Source organism: Bison bison, unplaced genomic scaffold (genome assembly GCF_000754665.1).
Source record: "Bison bison bison isolate TAMUID 2011002044 unplaced genomic scaffold, Bison_UMD1.0 scf7180017864040, whole genome shotgun sequence".
In the NCBI taxonomy this organism is placed as follows: domain Eukaryota; kingdom Metazoa; phylum Chordata; class Mammalia; order Artiodactyla; family Bovidae; genus Bison; species Bison bison.
In genome coordinates, this window is record NW_011494612.1 from 963,208 (window position 1) to 976,691 (window position 13,484).

The window sequence follows — 13,484 nt, forward strand, 5'->3', positions numbered from 1 at the left end:
GTGGTGTGCATCTACTCATGGTGCCCATCTTTAATAAAGTATTCAAGAAAAAAAAAACACTTTGTCTAGAGATAAAGTGGTCAGACTTTGCACAGTCATATAGTGGCATATTGGGCAGATACATCAAATATAAAAATGTGTTAAAACGCCTAGTGGACCAGATAGCATTCAGGAAGAGATGGAGAAATTATGGCAGAGAGACTAAGTATAAGAAAGTGGCAAGTGGAAATTCAAGGGGGAAAACACAATATCTGAGATGAATTATTTCAGTGGACTCATTAGCAGACTTAACATAGCCAAGGAAAGACTCAGAGAATCAAAGGTTAATAGCAACTACAAAAACTGGAGCACACACATAGAGTGTGAATAAAACAGAATTGCAACCAAGAATTGTGATACAATATCAACATGTCCAATAGACATGCGAATGGAGTTGCCCCAAAAAAACAGGAAAGGAGAATGGGGGAAAGAAACATTTGTAATGATAATGGTCAAGACTTTTTTCATAAATATTATAATGGAAGACAATTAAACCTTAGATCCAAGAATGTAAGGGTCACTGAACAGGATGAATATCACGTGTGCATGCACATGTGCGTGTGCACACACACACCTAGACACACCACAGTCTATCTGATGAAAATAAAAGATAAAGAGAAATTTGTAAAGGAAGCCAGAAAACAGGGACAAACACATAGCCAGAAGAATCAAAGCTTACTTCTCATCACAAACTAAGCAACGAGAAGACCATGAAGTGGCGTATCTTACGTGTGCGTGTGCGTCACGTGCTAAGTTGCGTCTGCCTCTTTGTGACCCTGTGGACTGTAGCCCCCCAGGCTCCTCTGTCCATGGGATTCTCCCAGCAAGAATACTGGAGTGGGTTGCTGTTTTCTCCTTCAAGGGCTCTTCCTGATGCAGGGATTGAACCTTTGTCTCCTGTACTGGTAGGCAGATTCTTTACCACTTAGCCACCAGAGGAGCCCTACTTTTTAACATACTGAAAAATGACTTCTGACCCAGATTTCCAAACCCAGCCAAAATATCTTTCAAAAAATGAAGGTAAAATGAAAAACAATAGCTGGGAAAATTCATTGTCAGCAGACCTGCCCTATAAGAAGAATTGAAGGAAGTTCTTTAGACAGAAAAAAATTAAATGAAAACTTGGATTCACCCCAAGAAAGAGCTTCATAGATGCTAAAAATAAGGTAAATATAAAACATTTATTTTCTTATTTTATTCACTATGAAAGATAAATATTTAAAGCAAAAAAGTAGAAAAATATTTGTAGGTTTTATAATATGCAGCTTAAAAACTTGTACTTCTAATTTCTTCTATCCATCCTTCATGTTATTGTTATTTTACATTTTATTTTTGCAAAAACAACAATAACATGAGGGATGGATAGAAGAAATTAGAAGTACAAGTTTATAAGTTTCACTAGACACAAAGTGAAATAATATTATTTGAAGGTAAGATGGGTTATATTAAAGAATATATTTTAAACTTGTCTAGAGAGACCCTTAACGTTTTTAAGACTTTTCTCTAATAAGACCATAGTGGAGATAAATTGGAACTTAAATAAAAGATTCAATTAAACAAAATGCTATCAGAAAAAGAGGGAAAACATCAATAAAATACAAATAGTATCAATAGCAACACTCCATCAGGGTTTGGGTGTTTAATCTTATTTGTCCTCTTCCCACCAAATTTCAAATAAAAGTGTTTGCTTTTTGTTTGAAAAATTCCTGTCAGTGTTCATTTGGAATTATGGACTGTTATGATTAACAGGGGGTTTCTCTGTTGGCTCAGTGGTAAAGAATCTGCCTGCACTGCAGGAGCTGCAGTAGACTTGGGTTCAATCTGTGGGTTGGGAAGATCCCCTAGAGAAGGAAATGGCAACCTGCTCCATGATTCTTGCCTGGAGAATCCCATGGATAGAAGAGCCTGGAGGGCAAAGGTTCATAGGGTTTCAAAGAGTTGACATGACTAAAGTGACGTGCACACAAGCACCTAATTAACAGTATCTGGCCTTCATTTCATGTGAGAAACTCACACTTCTCAGATGGAAGCAGAAGTGGACTAGCTGTAACAGCTCAGGTTTCAGGATCAGACCACCTGCATCTCCAAGATTGAGTCCCAAGCCCCTTTCTCTTCCACACACCATTCAGCTACTAGCGGTAGGCGGTGTCTCCCTTAGTACAGAAGGGCGGTCTGTGTGCTCTTCCTGATTGGACGGTTGTGATTCTTGGGCAGGTGCTCATTTGCGATGAAACACATCTGTGTCTACATGTGTTCCTTCTGTAAGTCGTTAGCAGTCCGACTCTGACCTGAGCGGGCTGAACGCATGAGGGGCTCTGTTTCTTCTCCTTAAAGGCCTAGTGTTCGTCGCTCAGTCATGACTGACTCTTTAAGATCCCATGGGCTGTTGCCCACCAGGCTCCTCTGTCCATAGGATTTCCCAGGCAAGAATACTGGGGTGAGTAGCCATTCCCTTCTCCATGGGATCTTCCTAACCCAGGTCTCCTGCATTGCAGGCAGATTCTTTACCATCTAAGCCACAGAGAAGACCTTTTAAAACCTAAGCATACCTCATGGAGTTGTTTTGAGGAGAATTGAATAAATAGCTGTAACACGTTTATGGCAGGACCAGGAACAGAGCTTGTTGCTGCTTTTACTCTTATTTCATGGGTATATATTTTAGTGAAAAATCTGAATTGAAAGATGTGCAGACTGGAAATACACAATTTAAGGTAGATGTAAAAATCTGTTAATGGATATATATGGCTAAGTCCCTTTGCTGTCCACCTGAAACTATCACAGCATTGTTAATCAGCTATATACTCCAGTACAAAATTTAAAACAAAATTAAAAAGAAAGGGCCAGAGAGCAAAAAAAAAATGTTAGAAGGTTATGAATATTAGAAAATTTTTGACAACTTACTTCAACAATCCTTATGTTGTTTGATATTCACCTTAATAAGAGTAATTCTACAAACACTTTGTATAATCCAAATTTTACACTGACACATAAAACAGAGAAATGACTGCCTTGAAACACACAGAAGATAATGGCATGATCCTCAGAATACTATTAGTGTCCAAAAACAATGACTCAGTAAAGAAACTCAACAAAAGAAAACGTAGCATTCTGTGTGGCCAAGTAAAAAAATAAGTAGATTAAGTAATGAAACAAGGCCTTAGATCCTTGAACAAGATTAATTTCAGTGAGCAATACATTCATCTTTCTTTTAATAAATTTAATTGAGAATGAGATGAAATGCAGGTGATTACTATTAATATATTGTTGGAGCTGAGGTATGTGTGAGTCATGGATAATATTTCATGGTAATTGTAGACTAATTATTTCAGTAGCTCCTCTTTCTATAAGGAGTGAATGAAGAGTCAGAAGCCACAAGATCACTTTGAGAGGAAGAGATGGGCACATTGATCAAATCTAACGCTGCTAAAAATATTAGTGAATTTACTGACACTATCATAAATAAGGTTTATAGTTTCCTATCTACAGATGTTCACCATATGTATCAAAGTAGTGATTTTTCCAGACATATTCTACATAAATAACATCCACAGTATCATTTTATGCTGTCACTAATGCAGTCCCATTCAAATAAATTGGAATAAACTTGCATACAAATGCCGGTAATAAGTAAGGAAATTCAACCGGAATGCAAAACAGCCCTGTGGTTTGTGTCTGGTTCAGAATATTTATCATCAGCTGGAAATCTGGCCATTCAAATACATGCACGCATTTACATCCCAGCAAACTGTTTATCTCAATTCAAAGGATCACTTATTAAAGCTTATCCATGTATTTGCTTATTTGCAACTGCTTATTAAACGAGATGAATATCAACATTAAGCATTTTTAGTGCTTGAAAACACGTCCTAAAATAAACTTCACTCTCATTGGAAATTCTGATTTCGCTTTTACAAGGTTTACCTGCATAATCAAACGTCAAAGTGGATTTGTGAATCTGACCTTTGTCATCCCATTTATCAGACTATTAACTCAGTCTCACATCCATTTTTTAAAAGGTTAACATCTCCTTTGCGTTACCTTCTTCCAATTAAAATGAATAATACACAAATGTAGGCACTGAAGGGGCTGCTCTGTGCCGGTCCCATTCTAACAGCCTCTGAGACTAGAAATAGAAAGAGCTTATGACCATAATCTATTTGGAAATTATGACTTCTACATTTTTGGATCCTTATCTGAGTATTTTCTACCACTCACAAGAAAAACTAGCAATATTACCAATGGGTATTTTGAACTTTTTCTCTTTTTAACACAAACAGCCTGAAAGCAAAGCCAATGTTTTATCGAATTATTCCAGATCCTAACTTCTTCATTTCCCTATAAATTTTTCTTTCACAATATAATTATGTTATACAATATAATATAATAAGATACAGTTCAAATAACGATATATTATTATAGTATTATGATATAATTATGTAACAAAATATTACATTAATATTTATGTAATAACAATATAGTTCATAGAGATTGGTTTTGTAACACTCAACTACATGGAACTTCTAAACATAACTTTAGAACAAAATTTCACTGTGTAATAAGGGCAGGGATCCATTTCCCCTTTAAGAAAATCACTCAGTGTCACAGGGAAAGCCAGATGCAGAGACAAGGGAGCTTACTTTTGTACTCCAGGTGGAAGCCAGCAGCGGCCACACTGATGTCTGACTGGAAGTGCAGGTAGAGCTGGTTGGATGTGCTGTTGAGCAGCGCTGGCACCGTGGTACCTGCGGGAAGGGACGCAGGCTGGGCTTTAATATCAGGCATGCATTCACTTCTCCCATTAGAAAATCATAAGAATATCACACTAAGTGCTGTAAGTCAGAGAAGGATATATATGCTATCACTTACATGTGCAATCTAAAGCAGAATACAAATGGATCTAATTACAAAATAGAAACAGACTCACAGATACAGAGAATACATTCAAGTTTCCCAAAGTAGAAAGGGAGGCAGGGAGGGATAAATTCAGAATTTGAGATTAGCAGATACACATTCATGTATAAAATAGACAAACAACAATGATAAACTGTTTAGCACAGGGAACTATATGCAGTAACTTATAGTAACCTGTGATAGAAAATAATCTGGAAAAATACACATTATTCAAGAGAATCACTTTGCTGTACACTGAAGCAAACATCATACTGTAAGTCAATTATATTTCCACAAAAAAGAAAACACTGAGGACATTTGTTTCGGTGTACAGATTCCCTTAGCTTGTCTGATCGTCACATATTTAATCCAAGTATTGGCTTTGATCATTACAGTTTGAGCTACTCTCTTTTTCCAGGCATGGTAAGAAGTTCCTTTTCTTTTTTTTCACTTTGAGATGGTTTTATTCCTTGCCTCCTATACAATATTATGGACCTCTGTCCACTGCTCTTCAGACACTCTGTTTACAAGATCCAATCCTTTGAATCTGTTCATCATCTCCACCGCATAACATAGAGGATTGATTTATCCTGTACCTAACTGGCCGAGTGGTTTTCCCCACTTTCTTTAGTTTAAGACTGAATTTAGATATGAGGGGCAGATGATCTGAGCCACAGTCAGCTCCAGGTCTTGTTTTTGCTGACTGTATACAGCTTCTCCACTTTCAGTTACAAAGAATGTAATCAATCTGATTTCAGAATTGACCATTTGGTGATGTCTATGTGTAAAGCCATCTCCTGTGTTGTTGAAAAAGGGTGTTTGCTATGACCAGTGCATTCTTTTGGCAGAATTCTGTTAGCCTTTGCCCTGCTTTATTTTGTACCCTAAAGTCAAAAATGCCTGTTACTCCAGGTATCTCTTGACTTCCTACTTTTGCATTCTAATCCCCTATGATGAATGGAAAATAATTTTTTGGTATTCGTTTTAGGAGGTTTTCTAGGTCTTCATAGAACTGATCAATTTCAGCATCAGTGGTTGGGGCATAGACTTGGATTACTGTGATGTTGAATGGTTTGCCTTGGAAATGAACCGAGATCATTGTTATTTTTAAGTCTGTACCCAAGTATAGCATTTTGCACTCTTGTTGATTATGAGGGCTATTCATTTCTTCTATGGGATTCTTGCCCACAGTAGTAGATAAAATGTCATCTGAATTAAATCCACCCATTCTCATCCATTTTAGTTCACTGATTCCTAAGATGTCCATTTTACTCTTGCCATCTCCTGCTTGACCACGTCCAGTTTACCTTGATTCATGGACCTAACATTCCAGGTTCCTATGCAAAACTGTTGTTCACAGCATCAGATTTTGCTTTCATCACCAGACAGATCCACAGCTGAGCACCATTTTGCTTTGGCCCGGCCGCTTCGTTCTTTCTGGAGCTGTTAGCGGTTGTCCTCTGCTCTTCTCCAGTAGCACGTTGGGCACCTTCTGACCTGGGGGCTCATCTTTTGGCGTCATATCTTTTTTGCCTTTTTATACAGTTCATAGGGTTCTCACAGCTAACATACTGGAGTGGTTTGCCATTCCCTCCTCCAGAGGTCTGTCATATTGTACAGGAGGCAGTGGATAAAACCATCCACCAAAAAAGAAATGCAAGAAGGCAAAGTGCTTGTCTGAGGAGGCTTTACAAATAGCGGAGGAAAGAAGAGAAGTGAAAGCAAAGGAGAAAGGGAAAGGTATACCCAACTAAATGCAGAGTTCCAGAGAGTAACAAGGAGAGACAAGGGGGCCTTCTCCAATGAACAATGCAAAAAAAAAGAGGAAAACAACAGAAAGGGGAAGACTAGAGATCTCTTCAAGAAAATTAGAAATCTCAAAGGAACATTTCATCCAAAGAGGGGCACAGTAAAGGACAGAAATGGTAAAGACCTAATAGAAGCAGAAGAGATCAAGAAAAGGTAGAAAGAATACACAGAAAAATTGTACAACAGTGATTTTAATGACCCGGATAACCACGATGGTGTTGTCTCTCACTCAGAGCCAGACATTCTGGAGTGTGAAGTGTGGGCCTTAGGAAGAACTGTTGCCAATAAAGCTAGTGGAGGTGGTGGAATTTCAGCACATCTATTTAAAACCCTAAAAGATGAATTGTAAAAGTGCTGCACTTAATATGTTAGGAAATTTGGAAGACCCAGCAGTGGCCACAGGACTGGAAAAGGTCAATCCTCATCCCAATTCCCAATAAGGGCAGTACTAAAGAATGTTCAAACCACCAGACAATTGCACTCATCTCCTATGTTAGTAAGGTTATGCTAAAAATCCTCCAAGCTAGTCTTCAGCATTATGTGAACTGAGAACTTCCACGTTTCAGTGGGTTTAGAAAAGGTAGAAGAACCAGAGATCTAATTGCCAACATTCGCTGTATCCCAGAGAAAGCAAGGGAATTCCAGAAAAACATCTACCTCTGTTTCATTGACTATGCTAAAGCCTTTGACTGTGTGGATCATAACAAACTGTGAAAAACTCTTGGAGAGATAGAAATACCAGGATATTTTATGTGTCTCCTGAGAAACCTGTATGCAGGTCAAAAGCAATAGAACTGGACATGGAAAATGGACTGTTTCAAAACTGGGAAAGGAGTGCATCAAGGCTGTGTATTGTCACCTAGCTTATTTAACTTATATGCAGAGTAAATCATGTGAAATGCCAGACTACAGACTAGATGAGGTGCAAGCTGGAATCAAGATTGCAGGGAGAAATATAAAAAACCTCAGATAGTAGATGATACCACTCTAATGGCAGAAGATGAAGAGGAACTAAATAGCCTCTTGGTGAGGGTGAAGGAGGAAAGTGAAAAGTCTGGCTTAAAACTCAATATTAAAAAACAAAACAAAAAAACAACCTAAGATCATGGCATCTAGTCCCATCACTTCATGGCAAATAGACGGGCAAAAGGTGGAATCAATGGCAAATTTCCTCTTCTTGGACTCTAAAATCACTGCAGATGGTGACTCCAGCCATGAAATTAGAAGATGACTCCTTCTTGGCAGGAAACTATGACAAACCTAAACAAGTGTGTTAAATAGCAAAGACAGCACTTGGTGACAAACGTCCATGTAGTCAAGGCTATGGTCTTTCCAGGAGTCATGTACAGATGAGAGAGCTGGACATAAAGAAGGAAGAGTTCTGAAGAACTGATGCTTTCGAACTGTGATGTTGAAGACTCTTGAGAGTTCCTTGAACTGCAAGGAGATCCAACTAGTCCATCCTAAAGGAAAACAAGCCTGAATATTCATTGGAAAGACTGATGCTGAAGCTGAAGCTGCAATACTTTGGCCACCTGATGCAAAGAGCTGACTCACTGGAAAAGATCCTGATGCTGGAAAAGATTGAAGGCAGGAGGTGAAGGGAACAAGAGAAGATGAGATGGTTGAATGGCATCACTGACTCAATGGACATGAGTTTGAGCAAAGTCCAGGAGATGGTGAAGGATAGGGAAGCCTGGAGCGTTGCACTCCATGGGGTCACAAACAGACATGACTGAGCAACTGAATGACAACAAGAAGCTCCACATTTCATCTGCCCTCCTCAGACAGATGTAGCATGTCTTCATCGTATCAGTGAAAACACATATATTCTTATGCTTTACCATGCATTTGACTATTCACATTGCTTTTTTTTTTTTTATCAATGTAACAATCTGCCTTTTTTTTTCTGACTTGCCATGAACAAAGAAGGGTAAAGCCTCAACATGCAAGTCATATGGAAGTTGGGGAAACAGTTAGACTATAGATTTGATGTAATGTTATTCAGAAGAGGTTGCTTTTGATCATATATTCTCTTCTTTATCCCTGTGTGATTCATACTGAATAATGTTCCCTCTGAAATCTGCAAATGATTTCAATGAAACATATAAGGAAAGGAAAATGCAGGTTTATTTTATATAATGCTTCCTTTAATTAAAATGTTCCAGCTTGCATTGTAGCAACTGACAAGTAGGGAAATTTAGAGATGCTAAGGACAAGGGTGAAAACAGAGCCATGGTGCTGCAAGGTCCTGAGGAAAAGGAAATGTCCTTCAGCCAGACATTTAGAATGCATTACCAGAATGCATTATACTATGGGAAAGCAATAAGCTAGCCTAAGCCCCTTGTTACCCAAGGGGTACATGCTTGATATTCTACTGTATCCAAGTCATTTCCTGAATAAATACACATTTCCTATGTGTGAAGGAGCCATCTCTCAGGTAAAACTCCTCCCCATGGTGCAGGCAAATTCATGGATGATGATGATGCTAATGTATAAATATTATACATTATAGACATACATAGTATAAATACTATTTTAAATAACAAAATAAGGAAATAAGCTGGTGATTATCCAAGACAGATGAACAATGTTGCAAGGGCAAGATCCCCGGTTGCCCTTCACTTTCTACTCAAACAATTCTACGACCCTCAAACAGCTGTAAGCAAACCAATGACTCCAGGTAAGAATTGCATCCTGAGGACGTCTCATTAACCTTGGATTAGCATGTAGTCTTTCAGAAACTCTTTGGGTTTATAAAAGTTCACCCTCAGTTTGACAATATGCTGGGACTAGTAATGTGTATACTGGCTGGGTCTTTGGATAATCAGTATACAAAGTATTACCTGACTGTTTTGGAAGAAGAACAGGCATAAATGGAGGACAAAAGAAAATACCAGGTACACTCTCTAATGATTGTGTGTGTGTCTTTGGAAGACGAATTTCCCACTTGAGATCTGGGGCCAGTGCCTCAAACCATTTTCCCTGAATATTCAGGTGGGGTTGTCTGTGGGAGGTGGAGTCGTTTCAGACCTGAACTGTGAGTATACAATTCACTATGAGACAATGTAAGCGTTTGCTGAATGATAAACAGAAAATGACTGCAGATTTAACCCCTTTGTTACTCAAACTTGGTTTGATGGATAAAGATAGATAGACAGAGAGGCAGACTTTTAAGAAACTGAGTCACGGAGAGGGAAAACATAAGCCTATCCCTATGGTCAGCAGACACATTTAAAGAGGTCATTCTTTGAAACTAATTAATAGTTAACACTGCAGATGGGGGAAACCTGCAAGGTGAGGTGACCTTGCCTGTTTCAGAAAGTCTTCTGTCTGAGCATCACCTTTTCCCCATCTAGGCTGTACCAGAAGCAGCATGCTGTCTGCTCAGCAGCGAACAGGGCACACCCGGGCACGTGGGGATGGACTTGTGAGGAGGAGGAAAGGGGGCCTGAAGGTCAGGGTGCTGCCTGCACCTGCTTGCTGGGCCAGCTCGACCCACACCCACATCGAGACAAGAAGGAAACACCAAATAGAAACTCCAGTTTTAATCCACTTTCGTTCAAATTGTGTGATGCTTGCTGTCCTCTCATTCATCTTTTATTTCTGTATATTTTGGGTGATGCCTACAGAAAGTACAAAGCTAATGTAATGTTACTACAATGATCTAACTAATCCAAAAAGTAAGTTCTTGTTACAGCATTTGTATAACTTTCTGCCTGGTTTTGCCTATGATTTCAGATAATCAGTGTATTTAACCGCCTCCAGCCCCAAGCCAAGTTGTTTCCACACGTGCGTTCTCAACATACACTTCTGACTTTTTGTCTTTCCTGACTGTGTTGCAGCGCCATCGGAAAAGTCACTTCCACTGCTGACTGTGACATAAACCAGTCCTGTTACTGAAAGCACTTGAAGATGTTCCAATTCTGTGAAACCAAAATAATAGTCCAGTTCTTATGTGTGAGTCATGCATGCACTGTGTGTATGAAAGGGCTTAGTGGCTCATCACTGTCCCTCTAAACATTACTATTAATTGCAGCAACTATATTGATGAATGACGGTCCTGTCTGTACTTCTGTACTTCTAAATATAATCATTTGTTTTCCTAAACAGATGCTGGGTTTCGGCACCCGGGGCGCATAAGCGATGCGCACCTGCTGTGGCCAATGCCCACCCCTTGCAGCGGCATCCGCCTGGGACTCTGCTCAGAATGGGCGCACAGAAGAAGCGTATTCCCCCGGTTCAAAATGCAGCTCAGGGATTTTTGAAAAACTGTTGCCACAGGCGGAATACCTTTGATGGCACTGCTTCACTGACCTAGATAGAACCGCACGTGCGGGAAGCTGAGCGACTGTGCTCCAGGTTCTGCAGACGCTGCTCCAGCCACTGCTATTTACTCTCCCTTAATCCTGCTTGTCAGCGACAGATTGGTATGACTTTTGCTCTATCGTGTCCATTTATAATTTATCAACTGTCTACTTCCAAAAATGATTTCAAATAGCTTACAATATAAGTCCTACATACACATGGCTATCCAGACAGAAAATCAAAACCCTGAATTTATTCAAGAAGTCAGTCAATCGTTTTTCTGGAAATGTGTACCTCTAGCAACTACTCATTCTTCTTTGCTTATAGTCAACAGCTAACTTTTAAAAATGGGTTCAGATTCTCCTTTTTAATTATTTTGAAATTATCACAGGAACAAAAAAGTGTAAACATGTATTACGTTTTGAAATATATTCAGACTTGATGGCTGATGTGTCATTTCTTCCATATAAAGTTTATAAAATACTCTTTTTGAAATATTTTAAGTAGCGTTTAACTTAAAATTGCAAATATGGTACAAAAAACTCCCATATACCCACTGTCTTGCCATATATTACAGAATAATGATATCTAGCTCTCTCCACATACAGATATAAGTGTGAAGTGATCTCTATCTACAATACAGGTATGTGTAAAGTTATTTCATTCTAAACCCTTTGGCTTCCCTGGTAAGTTCAGTCGGTAAAGAATACACCTGCAATGCAGAAGACCACCTGCAGTGCAGGATACCGGGCTTGCTCCCTGGGTCTGGAAAACCTTCTGGAGAAGGGAATGACAACCCAATCTCAAGGAGAGAGGAGCCTGGCAGGCTACAGTCCATTGCGTCGCAAAGAGTCAGATACAACTGAGCAACTAAATCCTTTGAGAGCAAGTTGCAGACATTGTGACATATTTTTAATAAAAATTTAGTGTGCATTTCTTAAAACAAAGGCGTTTATATAAAAAAAAACAAACACTAACATAGAGGCAGCAGGACCATATATCCCACAGAAATCACTGGAATTTCAACAATCTGCCAATAACAGCTTTTCCATCTATGATTGTGTCCATCTATGATTGTGTCCCTTTAGTTTTGTGAGGGTTTTTTTTTTTGGTTTGTAAAAATTTCTTAGTCTTCCTTTCCCTTTCAGGAACTCAATACTTTTGAAAGATATGAGTTACTTTTTGTGTGCAGAATATTTTTCAAAATCAATTTTTATTTTAGAAAATTAGAATTTAAAATTTTTTACAAATTATAGTATATAAAACTTAATAAAAATTGCTCATATGTAATATTTTTCTTTAAAGTTTTATAAGTTAATCAAATGCACACTACAAAGGATTTTTTGTCATTGTTTACATAGGAGATTCTCATGCTTTTAGTATTATACATTAATATATATTAATGAATATGTATTAATATATTATTTATATATTTAAGCTGAGACTACACTCAGACATAAGTTCAGGAAATGAGATTGCAAAAGATTGGGAGTAGTTAAAAACCAAAACACACAGGGGTGGTGTGCAGTAACAAGTCATGTCTTTGCCCTGCCATAAGTCTTGGTGCAGGCAAACTTGAAAATGAGTTCTCCAAAAAAAGATGAACACATTTTGAAAAAAAAAATGCTTTTTTTTAAAGCAACATAACCTCTGAAGAGAATGTTTGATGTTCTTCATGACTAGATTCAGGTGGTGATACATTTTTGGCAAGAATATCAAAATATGATGCTGTATTCTCCCCTGTTGTTCAGTCGCTAAGTCAGGTTCTACTCTCTGCGACCCCATGAACTACAGCACACCAGGTTCCCTGTCCTTCACTGTCTCCTGGAGTTTGCTCGAATTCATGTCCATTGAGTTACGCATCTTCTGCTGTCCTATGTTTCTGCCTTTTCACACTAGGATTCTCCAGTTCGTAGGATTCTCCAGGCAAGAATACTGGAGTGGGTTGCATCTCCTTCTCTAGTGGACCACATTTTCCAGAAATCTTCACTATGACTGGCTCATCGTGGGTGGCCCAGTACAGCACAGCTCACAGCTTCTTTGAGTTACTCGAGCCCCTTTGCCACAACAAGGCTGTGATTCACGCAAAGGGTATTCTCCTGAGGCCACTCTGCCCGCTCTCAGAGGTGTGAGGGATTTGACTCAGAGGCTTCCGGACTCTACTTCAAGGCATTTCCTCCCAAACTCAGCTTTAGTGACATCATGCTGGCTACTTGAAATCAGCTCTGGTGGAGAAGGGCTTACTAGCTTCCCAGGTTGTGCTAGTGATAAAGAACCTGCCTCTAATGCAGGAGACGTAAGAGATGCAGTTTCGATCCCTGGGTCTGGAAGATTCCCTGGATGAGGACATGGCAACCCACTCCAGTATTCTTGCCTAGGAAATGCCATGGACAGACTGAAGCGACTCAGTGTGCATGCACTGGAGGATTTATACCACG

General features: G+C 39.0%; 1 protein-coding gene across 1 annotated transcript in view; it reads right to left on the reverse strand.

The window, feature by feature from the left end:
- The window catches only part of LOC104985211 (CUB and sushi domain-containing protein 1), a 559,353-nt gene that overhangs the window by 290,439 nt on the left and 255,430 nt on the right, over positions 1–13,484 (reverse strand). Inside the window, exon 27 of the mRNA XM_010835275.1 lies at positions 4,677–4,781. Coding sequence (XP_010833577.1) covers positions 4,677–4,781 — 105 coding nt within the window. The remainder of the gene's footprint in view (positions 1–4,676; positions 4,782–13,484) is intronic.